This window comes from Seriola dumerili, unplaced genomic scaffold, assembly GCF_002260705.1.
Source record: "Seriola dumerili isolate Sdu_G_001 unplaced genomic scaffold, Sdu_1.0 BDQW01000192.1, whole genome shotgun sequence".
Classification (NCBI taxonomy): Eukaryota; Metazoa; Chordata; class Actinopteri; order Carangiformes; family Carangidae; genus Seriola; species Seriola dumerili.
The window spans coordinates 614,401-629,124 of NW_019174447.1; the positions used below are offsets into that span (position 1 = coordinate 614,401).

A 14,724-nucleotide genomic window follows, 5' to 3' on the forward strand; every position below is an offset into this window, starting at 1 on the left:
AGAAATGTAAAATAATTGTTTCAAAGCACTGCAATGATGTGACAACAACCCCTCTGCTTAATTCAGTTAAGCCTGCTCTTTCTTCAACTTACAGAAATCAGAAAATGTATTTATGTGTCATTTTTCCCATTAATTAATCAGATTTGTTAGATTCATGAGGATATTCAAATTCAGAGTTTCTGGCCTGATAATTGGACTCTGTGGGTGAGGCTTATTAGTACAGTTTATTAGCTAGTGATACACTGTGTCTTAGCCTCTGCTGACATCAGAGTCCAACAGCTACTTAGAGAGTTTATAAGAACACATCCCACTGTCCCTTACACACACACGCACGCACGCACGCACGCACGCACGCACGCGCACACACACACACACACACACACACACACAGTGTATAAATACATATGTGCACATATATGGAACTAGAATAAACATAAAGAAGGCAAAATAATACAACAGTACAGTGTAATGCTGTAATGGTGCTACAATAAACTACTACTAGCTACTTCCTCCTCTTACTCCCCTCTTAACTTATATGTCAAGCAATACACAAATGCATGCTGGGATAGGCTCCAGATCCATGTCACCTTAAACAGGAGAAGCAGTTTAGAAAATAGGTGAATGGATCTTAGGGAGGGAGGGGGGAATATCCAGTCATGTTTCCTCATGCTATCATGCTGTAACATAGATAGAGAAATCGCTCAAACACACACACACAGAATTTCACATATTGAGCGTTGTGCATAGCATTGTGCGTGCGCCTGCGCCTGCATGTGTATGTTAACCAGGCTCATCTGTCTCCAGTCTATTGATCCCACTGAGGTAGGTCATCATTACTAGGCTACTGTGGAGTGGAATGCTGAGGGTGTGTGTGTGGGTGTGTCTGTGTATCTGTGCATGTGTGTGTTTGAATGTGTGTGTGTAGTCGTGTGTGTATGCATGTCTGCTTCACCTCTGCTGGCCAATAAATCCAGAGGCCACATTGGCACTCAGCACTAATGAAGATGGCAGTCTCTCTCATTGTGTGTGTGTGTGTGTGTGTGTGTGTGTGTGTGTGTGTGTGTGTGTGTGGCCTGGATATGTCTGGATAGTAAAGAGAAGTAGGATTCAATCTGTCTGCCTCAGAGTTTTCCTGCTTGCTGACAAACATTAAAAGTTGATTTATTTTTCTGCTCTGACAGTCCCTAGATTATCCATTCCAAATGACACTGACGTCACTGTAATAATTTGATTGGTGCAATATCTGTGTGATAAGCTCTAAACATTTGTTTGTAATATAATACTTTAATCCTCAGGTAACCAGCTGGTTCAGAGTACTTGCAGAACTGCAACAAAAAGTCTCCGTGACTTAAAAAGCATTTTCAAATTTAAAAAAAACTGTAAAACTACTTGCAGGTCAATTATCACTGTTTTTCTATTAAATCATAAGGGTTTTAAATGAAAAGTCCCTGGGCTGAGTGGAAACACTCAGGAGCCTGAGCAGTGGGCTGCAAGACTGCGGAAACAAGAAAACCTTTCTGGCTTGTGCTCCAGGTGACGTCTGGTATCCTGGACCAAAATTAGCTGTTGCCTTGTACCATCTCCATGTCAGCACTCCCTACATTACTCCAAGATTCTGTACATTATGTCCAAAGTGAATCACCACATAACATACACAGTGCTGAGGTAACACAACAACCTTTTGTTCATTTGAAAAGATCATTAAACTTAGAATGTTTGAAGTAAGGCAACTTGAATATACAGCTGCCATTCAGAATAAAAGAAGGAAAGTATAATTCTGTCAAATCCATTTTAAATAAAGATAAAAAATAAGTGATTACTGATGATGTGGCAACCTAAATAACAATAGCAGGGCAACATGAGCAGTCAGATAATCGATCAGGTTCAAAACAAGACAATAGTCAAGCCAGTCCTTCATTACAAAGGAAAACATGCAATGCTTTACATTTTGTGTCATAATTTTACAGTTGATCTTTGTTTTCCCTTCCAAATAAAACTAAACTGTGGGCTGGTTTTCAGCCTGTTTGATTGTCTCAGCACTCTATTTCTTCCCACATCAGAATCTTATTTTATGATCAATAAAAGCTGATTAATAAAAAAAACATGGTCATTTTATTATTATAATCCTTATCAATCAAAAACAAACCAATAAGCTTACATTGTACAATAGATAAGAGTTTCTTCACTGTCTGTTTTCAGATTGAATTTTCAGGTTCAGCTTCTACTTTATGTACTTTTGAGATATACAAGAATCACGTCCTGGTGATTTGCTCCTGTGGGTTTTTGTTTGTTTCTTTTGTTTGTTTTTGAGATGAAACAAAGATATAAGTTGCATATATTAAAAAATAGGGGTATTTACAAATGTAAGAAAATATATTCAATTCAACCCAAACTAAATTAAATTAAAACAACATTCAGTCACCAAAACCAAAGTAAACCTTGTTACATGTTATGTTCTGGCGCCCTCTCCTGCTCTGGAATGTAAATGAATGAGCTCAGTCTGTCTCTCTCTGTGTCTCCATAGAGGAATCTATCATTTTTTGCAGGATATAATGAATATTTATGAGCAGGTCCTGCTCTGATAACAGCCAATCAGCTGACTGCATGGTGAACATAAATCATTTGACAGCTTGCTTCCTCTGTTCAGGGTTGACAGTAAATGACATTGAGTTATTTACATTTACATCTTTAACATTTAGCTTTTCATCTGGAGGAAGCTGAAACGGGCGCACTGGTGGAGTAAGCTGCAGTTACTGGTTGGACAGCGACAGAGTTCAGGGGAGGATCCAGGGGTCAGAGGTCACAGTGCTTAATAATGGGTTGAATGAAGGGATGAAGGAAGTGCTAAAGAGAATGAAAGTCTATGAATGCCAATATTGAAATAAAATGATTTAGGGATTCAAAGGTTTATTTGCCACATGCACAAGTAATATGTGTATACAGATAAAAATGAAAAGACTTCATCAATCAAAGCTCAGCTGCGGAAAGGGAATAGATACAGGACAAGATGAGGAGACATAGAAAAAGACGAAGAGAAGGTGATGGAGATGAGAGAGGAGGAGCAGAGGCTGAAATGAAAAAGGATTTGTTGTTAGCAAGGTAACTTCAGGGTTAACCCTGCAGGGTTTTCAGGGTACAATAGTGATTCAGTTCTTACTGGACCACATTGTTATTTATGGTAACTTATGCTGCACACCTAACTTACCTCTGGAGCAGGTTCTGTTCAAGATAACACATCAAGGTATATAAAAGCATCGTCTGTTGACCAGTTAATTCTCTTGGAAAATAGCTTCACCATTTGTAGACGATCCTGTGGAGCTTGGTGCACCGATCTTGAGAGGGTATCTTAGCAAAACCCTTTGGTTTTCCCTGACTATTTTTTATATGAGAGACATTGTGGAGTTTCTTTCCAATCATTGTTCAATATCATGGTCTTTCATTTTGAGAGCATTATTTCTTCAGTTGGCCTTCAGATTTTTGAAAGTTTTCCCTTGAAACCCTGCACTCTCTCTCTCAAGTAGTACCTGTACTGCAAATTTGCTCTGCTCGTGCTCAAAACTGCACTCAGATTAATTAAATTAAGTTAATGTCTTGTGCTTCAGTTTGTGCTCTTCTCTGCGCTCTCAGACTCAGCTTGCAAAACTTATGTTCTCAGATTTCTAACAAACCCAGGCTGCAGCACATGGAATGGGGCAGGGTCAGATATAGGCAAGGCTGGACCTTTTAATATAAAGTCTATGGGCTGGACATGCGATGTATGCATATCCTATTGAGACAAACAGCACCATCTGCTGGACGACTGTAAGAAGTACAAATTACTACAATCTACTACATTACACAACGTTTCGTAGAATGATAGCAATTAAAATAGCAATAAAAGAAATCTATACAACAGTGAGTTCACTGATGCAATATTTTCCTTCATCATCTCCATCTTTTAACTAAATTCAACCTCTAATTTCAACTGTGCTGCTTAAAAGAGGCACTTATATTCAGGTTCTCTCTTTCTACACATTCCTCCATAAACATAACATTGTCAGACTCAAATTTGAATTTGAACATAAATGGGTCCATGAAATATTCCCAGCTGTCTTGGCCCTTCATGTTGCTGGCCTCACTGAGTTTTTTAAATAGTTGCATCTCTGTCCAGTGGGGCCATGGAAAGAGTTTTTGAGCCAGGAGGACTTAATCACTCAGGTTCTTTGTATAGCACCACCATCATGTACCTCATCTTCCTATTCAGAGCTGAAAAGAACCCTTTCCTTGTTCTTGCCAAATGATCCTTGTTCTGGAAGACACCAAAGAAAAGGAATTTCTGCATGGTCAAGTAATTGCACTTGTACATCATGCCACATTGTCTATTTCTTTGGTGCTGAACAATCAACAAGGCTAAAATTTACTAGATTTCCTTTGTTCTATATCATTTTTAAGTTGAACTGGAGTAAATATTAGGTTGAGAATAAAGCTAAGTTATGGTAAACTGAGGGTATAGAGTTTCTTCTTAAATGCATTTTGATATATATTAAGCTCCCTCTAATTTTCACAGGCAGGTTCTTTTATTTTGGCTTCTTATACAAACTACCGCTCCCCACAAATATTTGACTTGGAATAATAAAAATATATAGCATAAATAAGTAAATCTTCTATGACAAATGGGTCCAAAACAATATTTTGCTGATTTCACAATTGATTAATGAGAACGGTTCCTTATTACATACACTGAAATCTCAAAGACATTTGGAATTCCAACACCGGCACCAGAATATCGTGTTTGACACAGTATCTGCATGTTTTTTTTTAAGACTGTTGCAAAGCAGCAATGTGTCTGATGAACAGTCAACATTTAAGGGAGATGTTTTGTTGAATGACATCAACACAAAGGATACTGGAATAATCATTTTGAGAACATTAATTGGGAATTGATATGGATTTATGTTTTGTCCACAATAAAGTTAGTGAGGTGTATTTTAAAATTATACATTTAATCTATCCAACAAAGCACTTTCTAAAAAAATATATAGAACTGATCTTTCTGAATCCTGCTGGCAAAGGGTTAGGGTTAATTCTACATTTATTTTATGAATGCATTTATGTTCATTTCTTTTGGATTGATGTTAACATGTTTTTGATATGTTATGTAGGACTATTTATTTTAGAGAAATGAGATGTTATTATTTATTATAGGAAAAATAATTTGTTTCCTTGTACCTCCTTGTTTCCTTGTATGATCTATGAGTTTAAGTTTAAGAAAACATATTCTAACCAGCATATAAAGTCAATGATCCTCTATACAACTGTCTCTGATAAAGTCAAACAGACCTAACAGTGTGGGCGGGACTTCCCATATATCAACCAATAGGTACATAGGACACTGGATGTACTTTGAAAGGTCGCTCCTCGTAAGCTCGACGTTCCCGGCAATACTGTCCAATAAAATTAATGAAAGTTCCTTTGGTCCCACCTTTATAAACCTTCCGACCAATCAAAAACTTGTGGTTCAGTAAAGCTCTATCCGATAGGCTGGAAGGACGTACGTGAGATGGCGATGGGCCAATTGTGAATGAAGGAGGGTTCTATCTGGCCAATGGCCGTTTAGGACGTAGACGCTGAGCTTATAAATGACAAGGTGAACGTTTGCTCCATCCTACATTCATTGACTGCCGCTGTGTGCGAAAGCAGCTAACCCCGGACCCTCCGAAAGCCGTAACAAACCGGTAATGTTGCGTTTATTTAACTTCCACACTTTTCTCTACACACCTCGGACAGTTTTTGACATTTAAACGTCTCTGCATGAGCTGTCTGCAGACGCTTGGTTGGCTAGCTGTCATTGCTAACATTCGATAGCTAGCAAGCTTGGTCGGCCATTCAATGACTTGGTTCTTGGGAATGACTTATGAGCTGATCGGTATGTGTGCCCTCGGTTTAATTACAAGACATTTCATGGCGCGGTATTAGCATGAAGAGTGAGTATCGGCCAGTCGATGTTGCTGTCGTATAGCTAGTGCAAGTAGCGGGTCACACACCGGACACAGCGCGGCCAAGCTCCGTTGACAGGCAGTTGCACGTAAAATGTCTGACAATCCGGGCCTACCGTGCGCTGAATGAGTCTCCCGCTACAAGGACACCTCTGTCGGATACATGCAGTGTCATGTCGCACATTGCCGTTGTACTACAGCCCAGTTACGTGTCATTGTAGTAGGGAGTGCACTGTACTTGATTTCCAGGGCCCATGTGACCGTCTGTGGTTCATTTTTGACCTTCACGACTGCGGGCTGGTTAGCTTAGCAACTTAGCTTAGCTCCGGCGCCCCCCTCATATCAAGACAAGCAACCAAACCCAGGTTTAATCGGGTGACACGGTCACGCAAGTTAACCTTCTTTTTGGTTTTGCCATAATTGAAATCGTAATGGTAGTTTTCACTGAATACTGTTATTTACTGAATACCACATCTTGGAGTAGGGGAAACTTCCAAGCAGAAATGTCCTCGGGGTTTTAGCTAATGGCGTCTCGAAGTGGGAGTGATTTAAAGCCGTTCATTCAACAGCTTGTATGGACATTCAGCGGTTTTCTTGGAGATGATCCTTGCAGTAGTCGATGCAATTGCATTAGCTTCTTGGCTGAACTGGCCTGGAGAAACAGATTAGTGTATCACTCCTCCTTAATCTACTTGTTGCTAGACTTGACCGTTGCATACTCCAGATTTTCCTTCCAGTGACCAGGGTAAAACATAATTTTCAGTTTTGATGGAAACTTGCATACATGAGCATGTGTGTACCTTGACCCTGAACTGAACTTAAAGCGACCTCACTGCAGTATACTGTAGCAACAATTCTGCCCGAGGAAACTATGGCAAAGGGCTGCAGCCTTCACCTTTGAATCCTCTTCTGTTCAGACAGTTAAGATGCACAATTTTATTTGAATTTCCTGAGAAGCTGCCAGAGTTATAACCTTGAAGTCACGGTGTCCTTGTGAAGTAAATGGATATACATGAGATATAACATACATGAATTTCTATGAAAATTGGTAATTTCCAAAAGTGTATGCATCACTAGTTTGCTCTCTAATATAGTGGTGTACTGTCTTGTTACAGTGTCACAGGTTCTCCTCCATCATGACCACTAGATGTCCAACTTTCTTTTGTGTTCATAATCACTTTCCACCTGTGACAGGTGTTAGTAATACTGTCATTACTAAAATAGTTCCAGGTTTGGTTCCTGTGAATATGCATCGTTTAACCAGGTCACTGAATATGCTGTTTGATCAGCCAGAAGCGACTGTATATGGAAATGCTGACTGAAGTTGTATGTTTCCCCTCTCTACAGGTTCCAGCTATGTATGCCTGCGCCAAATTCGTCACTTCTCCTGCTGTGGTACGTCAGCTGTCATACTTGGAATAAGATGATAATCTTTAGATATGTACAAGTAAGGTCCCTGGGGGTGTTTGAAGCTTCTAGCTTTGAAAGTTGGTACATATAATATTCTTTGATTTCAAAGACACTGTAGTTTTAACTGTTACCAGTGTCAGTGGATAGCAGCCACTTGGTCCATGCTCTTTATGACAGTTGCAGAATTGATGTCATTTAGCTAGCGGACCCTGCAGTATGTTGGGCATCTCAGTCATGGAGGTGTTGTGGAGAACAATGTTCCATATTTACACCTGATCAGTGATCACCAGAGTGCAAGCTTGCCACAATTCTCTAGTGGTGGGTTGAGTGGATACATTATTGGTGCAGAAATATGTGAATCAAAATTGGCTTTAAATCAGTCTTCTCTCATTTGTGGCATTGGATGCAATGGACCAGCAGATTTTAATTGATCAACAGAGTAATAATATGCAACTATGAGAACTGATTAATAGTAAAGCAAACATGCCCAATGTTATCTGTTTTGGCTTCTTAAATGTGAGAATTTGCAGTTCACTTGGATAAAAGTGGTCACAAATCATGATCACATCAAAGCTGTAACATGTAAATAGTCATGAAGAGACATTGATTTATTTGAAGGGTAAGAAGCCAAATAGGTTGAGAAATACTCTTAACAGGTTTCAGTTAAATATTTAGTATTGGCAAATTCACAGTGTATAATCCTTTTTATTTTCGCTTGATTATCTTTTGGTGATGATGATATGGCTGAAAAGGCTGCAGTCATGAAACTGTTGATTTGCAGGATTTGTGCAATTTGCTGATCATTTTCCAATTGTAGCTACTTTCTATCAATTGATTTCATGATGCTGTTAAAGCAGCTGCAGAGACTTTGTTCTTTTGGTCATAAGTAGAATAAATCATAGGATGACACAGTGTGAACATGTTGTTTAATCCAGCTTCCAAGGGTGTATGTCTGGTTGTAATGAGTTTTCTTGTCTGTATGTAGCTGCGTGGGGGGTCCAGAGTCCTTGCCCGGCCAGTCTCAGTCTCCCTCTTCAACAGACCTGAAGCCACAGTGGAGCAGCAGGTCAGTGGTTTCACAAAAATAATCTTCCTCCCATTTCTTTTTAAACTGCTTTTGCTTCCTTCTCACACACCTAATTAGTATAGGGATGTGCATGGGGATGGACCATAGTCATTGAATCTCAGTATATACACTATTGGTCAAGTTTTACAACACCCCAGTTTTACAGCTATTGAAATTTACAAAGTTTAATGTCCCGTTGAACTTTGGAATTAAAGCATAGACTCATTCAGCAGCCAAACACACTTGTGGCAACTTCTTTTGACAATGGAAATTAAATATCGTTTGGAAGCTTCATCCCAACCATGTTGCAAAAGTTCCCACAAGGGTGTTGCACTTGAAGGTTTCTTTGCTTTCACTTTCTGTCCAGTTCATCCCAAACCTTGAGACTGTGCTGGACATTCTAGCATTTGAGCCTAAAGTCGTCTTTTCTTCTAAGGTCATTCTGACACAGCATGGAGGCATATTTGGGTTATTTTTTTCTTGCTGTTATGATGGTGATACACAGCACTATGTCCTGTAATATATAGTTCTAATTCCTGCAGGACAATAGTGGCCAAGGTTGTCTCAGCTGTCTGTTCATACACTACATTTGTACATTTTCTTTTCCTTTTTTTTCCATAAATAATTAACATGTAATTGTTTGCATCAACTCTCAAAGCTTAATGTATGAATATGTATATGCATGTAATATATTTTTCAGTTTTTGATGACCTTAAAAACTTGAAAAGGTGGCGTGTTAAACTTTTGCAGGAGGTGTATCACTTTATTACAGTGTTGAGAGATACATAAAAAAAAAAAATATATATATACTGTGTATATATATATATATACTGTGTATATATATATATATATATACTGTATATAATATTATACACATCTGAATATAGTCCCCTTTTTACAGATTGGTCTGTTAGAGGGATGCTATCTCAGTATAATTGTATAGAAAAATCTGGGTATGTTATTGCTCACATCAACATCAAAGGTAACTGACTACAAGACAGAATCTTAAACAGGTGCTGGACGAATGTCTTTGACATAATTTTTTACAGACGCAGTGTCTCTGAATTATGCATACGGATTATAAGTACTATCAATAAGGACTGAAATTTGATAAACGTATCTCATTACTTGGCAACAATTGACTAATTCTTTCCCACTTCAGTTTCTGTCGTTTTTACCATTAAAATGTATTTCTTTAATATTCAGTGAAATTAACCCCCTTTACATCTTTGGTTTAACAATTTATTGGGTCACAAATGTCTGGTTTCTTTTGATTCAGTGTTCTGTAAACAGTAGATAAATCTGAATAAATGAATGTACAAAAGTCTGTATATTTACACTAATGCCTTCTGTTTCTCAAACATCACAGTGCATAGCCACTATGACTTATTGACTGCCGGTGCGTTGCCAAGGCAACTAATACTGTAGTCTTTCCTTTCCCAGGCCTTGTTGCCAGTCAGCCAGTCTGTAGTCTCAACCCGCTCCTTCCAGACCAGCGCTGTCTCCCGAGACATCGACACTGCCGCCAAGTTCATTGGTGCTGGTGCTGCCACAGTGGGTGTGGCTGGCTCAGGAGCTGGAATCGGAACAGTGTTCGGCAGCCTCATCATTGGCTATGCCAGGTAACTTTTTTTTTTTTATTTTTTTTATTTTTTTTTATTACACATTCATATTTAGAGCCATGACACTGTGCAGTTTGATCCCCTTTGTCACTATCATTTGTTTTAAAATAGTCTTCAGTAATCTAAGGGTGTACAGGACTTGTACATAGAGCTCGTCATGAAAATTGTCTAGAATCGTAATAAAATTATTCGAGAGGTCCTCCTTAGTTTTGAATAGTTTTAACACAGCACAGGTGTTGAGCACAAATTATTCATTATCACAATTTGTAAACCTTGGATATAAAAAAAAAAAAAAAAAAATGTTGTTACAATAATAAATTTTTATGTTTAAAGTGATGTCAAAGACTATGTTAAACAGGCAAACTGAAGTGTAACCACAGTATCTGTCCAAAACAAACCATTAAATTCAAGCTTCTCATTTAGATGACATTGTCCATGGCCTGACGACATCCAGTTTATTTTGCACTGCAGTCGGCCACATTGCCATACACCCTACAGATGACAGGCAAAGCTGCAACAGAGTCCAGTATAGCCTCAAAATCTTTGTACGGTTGTTTTAAGGGAGTGGGAGTTGTAGTTGCCTCAATACCAACACTGATTTAACTGGAATATCCACAAAAACCTCCTACTTACATCTCTGCGCTTATAGTAACGTGACAATAATGAAAGGGCACAAATGATGTAATTTGTGTTCACAGATTAAAATTTGTCACTGACCATGCCATTGACCTAATGTAGAAGCAGGTAAATCATTAGTCTTGCCAGCTAGTGTGGCTTAAAGGGCAAGGGATCTGAGGCATTGTAAGGTGGCCATTACTGTTTTACTAATGAAATGACTTCAAACAAATGTCCATCTTTAGTACGTGCCCCGTAAAAGGCCCATTTCACTGGCTGTTTCTCGGCTAGGACCAGCAGGGCTCGACAATGTGAGCATTTAATCACATTTGTGACAAAAACTAGATTTGTACAAACAGGAGCATGATGGCAAATAAAGTACAAAATTCAGCAAAAGCAGCCTCTTTACCCAAAAAGTTGCCAACAAAAGCTGCTGGACCAGTGAGATCCTAAACACACCAAGCAGACTTTTGGTGTTTTTTTTTTTTTTTTTTTTAAGAGTTAAAAACTACTTGAGGTGTTTAAACTGTTTATATAGTTTAGCCTGTTTATACAGTTTGAAGCAGGGGTGTCACAATACACTGGGATTGATAACCATGATATTTAAAAAATTAAATATTGATATGGTAAATAATACATGGTGATGGCCGATGTTAGGCGTTGTGGATCTATCAGTTCATATTGTTGCCTTCTCACCACTTCAGTTCAGGTAAATCATGACATTAAAACCTTATTTCTTTTCAATTGAACTCGTTTTGGCCACACCTGTCTGACTTGCGTACACTGTGGTAACTGAGACTAGAGGCTTCTCTGTGCACAGCTGTTTAGCTAGTGTTTAATGATAGCCTAAATTTGAGGTGTTTGGGGAACATTTGTAAATTGTAGCATCCACTGATATTTTGTCCAACCATTCAAATCAATGAGGATGGGCTAAAAAAAAAAGCACTTTGATAAATGAACCACAAATTGCAGACTCCAGACTGCTCATACAGATGAATCAATGCCCCATTATCACGATTTCATCAGCAACATAACACGATGACCTTCATGACGGCAGGATTTATTGCAGGACTGTATCAGTAATAGCTGGTGTTCTGGACTGAGTGTATATTTGACTTGTCCTGCCTCTGTGCCCTCCTCCACAGGAACCCCTCCCTGAAGCAGCAGCTCTTCTCCTATGCCATCCTGGGCTTTGCTCTGTCTGAGGCTATGGGTCTCTTCTGTCTGATGGTGGCGTTCCTCATCTTGTTCGCCATGTAAACCTGGAAACACACCCACACCTCTTTCTCTCACTAAACCCGTTTTCCCACCTTTCCCCTCCTTGCTCCCTTCTCCCTCCCTTCCTTCCATCCGGAGGGGGGTTTCCAGAACGGGAACTCTGAACGAGCTGATAGGCCATTCCAATCAACGGAAGAGATATTAAACATCTGAGGTTAACGAACCTCCAATCTTACATTTGTATGTTCCTACACTTATTTTTGTTTTTCTGAAGTTTTATGTCAGACCTCACTTCGGTTGAAATAATCTGTCCAAAATAAATGGTTGGGATAACTAAACAGTGTGCAGTGTTTTTATCTATTTTCTTTGTCAGGAAAATTGACTGTTGCATATAAGTGCTATAAAAATACTGTCCTAGAAATTATTCTCATAATATGATGGTCAGGAAAAGAGAGAACCACCAGCTTTGGTTATGTATGAAACTAAATGTTTATTTATTCTTGCAGAACAAGTTCAATTTTGTTTGAATGCACCCATTTTCTCAGTTTTTATTGTAATGTAAGGAGTTAAAAGTCCAGTAAATAATCTTAAAAGGCAAGCATTAAACCTTATACTACCTACCTATATACTGTTGTGTTCAAGTACTGTCAGACTGGCTGTTAAAATGATAATGGTGATACTTATAAGTGAATTGTGAAACTGCTTGCATGATAGCAGCACTAATAAGAATTAAAGCTGTGTGAGGCTGAGGCGCTGCTGTGTGTGTGTGTGTGTGTGTGTGTGTGTGTGTGTGTGTGTGTGTGTGTATATGTGTGAATGGGAGCTCCTAGACACATCCAAGAGCCGTGAATAGCTATCTGATACAGCAGGCGCACACACATGAAGGAGAGCAACGGACTTCATGCTGGCAGCTTCATTACACTGTACTGCGTCTGTATGCTCAGACAGAGTATGAGGTTAAACTGTTGGGGCAGGACAAAATGTGATAGTGTAGATACAGGCTAGCTGCTTTGGAATGATGGGGTGTGTGTTTGTGTGTGTGTGTGCTGTTGATGTTCCTCTACCAGACAAACTGGAATGAGTTTTTTTAGTGTTTTTTTGTTAATTTTGAGGCGTTTTGTATTTATTATAGTGACAATGAGAGAGAAAGAGGGGATGACATGCAGCAAAGGGCCCCAGGTCAGACTCGAACCCAGGCCGCTACGGTCAGGACTAAGCCCATATGGTATGCGCTCTACCAGGTGAGCCACTGGAGCTTTTTCATGGTCATGGTTCATGTTTCAATAGCTCCTGGGTGTGATTCTAGGGACTTGGGACTGTGGGTCTGGAAATGTAAAAACTGATGCAGTGCGTGTTTCTTACAATCTAGAGGTCAAAACTTTTAAAGAGTTGTCATCACATTTTCTCACAATGAGAAGTGCACAATTGGCTCCAGGAACACACTTCTGTACGCTGACATGTCTAAAGATGATGTGGGCCTGATCAAAAATGAGGAACCTGTAGTGATCACTCCAAAATGTAAAGATCAATATCTATTAAAACAAGAAGCAATGGAGCAGATTTCACCAGTACTTATTAGATGCAGGAATTATTGTTCCATGTGAAATGTCTCCTGCATGAATCACAATAGTTCCTGTATTTCCTGTTTAATATTTCCCGTTTGCAAGTCTTGAACAAATCTCCACTCATCTGGTGCAAAATCAACAACAATAAAGCATTCTGTAGTCAACTGGGCCATATGATATAAATAGACAAAAGACAATGTCCTAATCTATTTAATATGTGTGAATCAAATTTCAAAACCCAGTTAATTAAAAAAAATCTCATAGGCTACTGATTTTGCTGCAATAAACTCAGCTCATCAAAGCAAATATCAGGTGAGCTGTCAAGTTCACAATTCTCATTATCCCTCTCACCTCAAAACACAGTTTTCTCCTGTAGTGATTGTGATGTACCACATGATCGGAGCTGATACAACATATACTAATCTCCTCTCCAGCATTGGACATATTGACAAACAGTCCTGAGACCTACTGCAGTAAAACGAGACCCTACCCAACCCAGTTGGACTGAGGAGAATTTGAACATGACTGACTCTGGTCCTATTTCCAGTCTCAGTTCCTCAGAACCAAATGGACCAGTAGTGGGACAGACAGGCAAACCGAATGTGCATTTTATGACTAAAGCATGAAAGTTTCAGCATAAAATCTACATACCCCAAGGTTTTATTTCAGACATGGATGCAATATATATCTGATCTCTGATGACCTTGAGAGGTCATTGACCTCAGCATTGCATTTTTCCAGTTTTAGCTCCATTTCTCTGTTATAATCATGTATATCTTTTCCAAAATTGCATTTTTGTTCTAATAAAGATGCCTATTTGCTGCTATGTCCCTGTAACATTATTTTTCTTAGAGCCTTCGGACTGCAGACCCCACCATTTCCAGGTGTTAAGGTAGCTATATACCACATTGACAACATTGACAAATACTTATATTCTGACTGACAGCTGCATTAGCATTTTATTAAAGGTTTTAGAATCTGTCACCACCCCCTCCCCTTGTGATCTTACCGATGCTTCTCAAGACCTATGCGATACGTTTTTAATCTCATTTACAAATAAAGTCAAGGACATAAGCCAACAAATCACCCTACCAGACTGCATTTTATACACACTAGTAGGGAAATCCACAGTTATTTTAGCAGTTTTGAGCCTGTGTCCTTGTCAATTTTATCTGACACCATATCCCACATGAAATCAACTACGTGGAGTCTTGATGTTATACCCACCAAGTTTCTCAAAGAGGTTTTTAACA

At 39.0% G+C, this 14,724-nt stretch overlaps 1 protein-coding gene across 1 annotated transcript; it reads left to right on the top strand.

The window, feature by feature from the left end:
- The first annotated feature begins 5,609 nt into the window (after window positions 1-5,609).
- On the top strand, window positions 5,610-12,244 carry LOC111227952 (ATP synthase F(0) complex subunit C2, mitochondrial-like). Its single transcript, XM_022753705.1, has 5 exons — window positions 5,610-5,714; window positions 7,323-7,370; window positions 8,371-8,451; window positions 9,895-10,073; window positions 11,834-12,244. Exons 2-5 carry the CDS (start codon window positions 7,332-7,334, stop codon window positions 11,946-11,948), a joined length of 414 nt encoding a protein of 137 aa, XP_022609426.1. The 5' UTR covers window positions 5,610-5,714; window positions 7,323-7,331; the 3' UTR covers window positions 11,949-12,244.
- The last annotated feature ends 2,480 nt before the right edge of the window (window positions 12,245-14,724 follow it).

Bases quoted from the DNA above. Each gene is read 5' to 3' on its own strand.
- LOC111227952 (XM_022753705.1), top strand. From the start codon at position 7,332: ATGTATGCCTGCGCCAAATTCGTCACTTCTCCTGCTGTG. The intron at 7,371-8,370 runs GTACGTCAGCTG...GTCTGTATGTAG, and splicing joins TCGTCACTTCTCCTGCTGTG to CTGCGTGGGGGGTCCAGAGT. The intron at 10,074-11,833 runs GTAACTTTTTTT...CCTCCTCCACAG, and splicing joins CTCATCATTGGCTATGCCAG to GAACCCCTCCCTGAAGCAGC.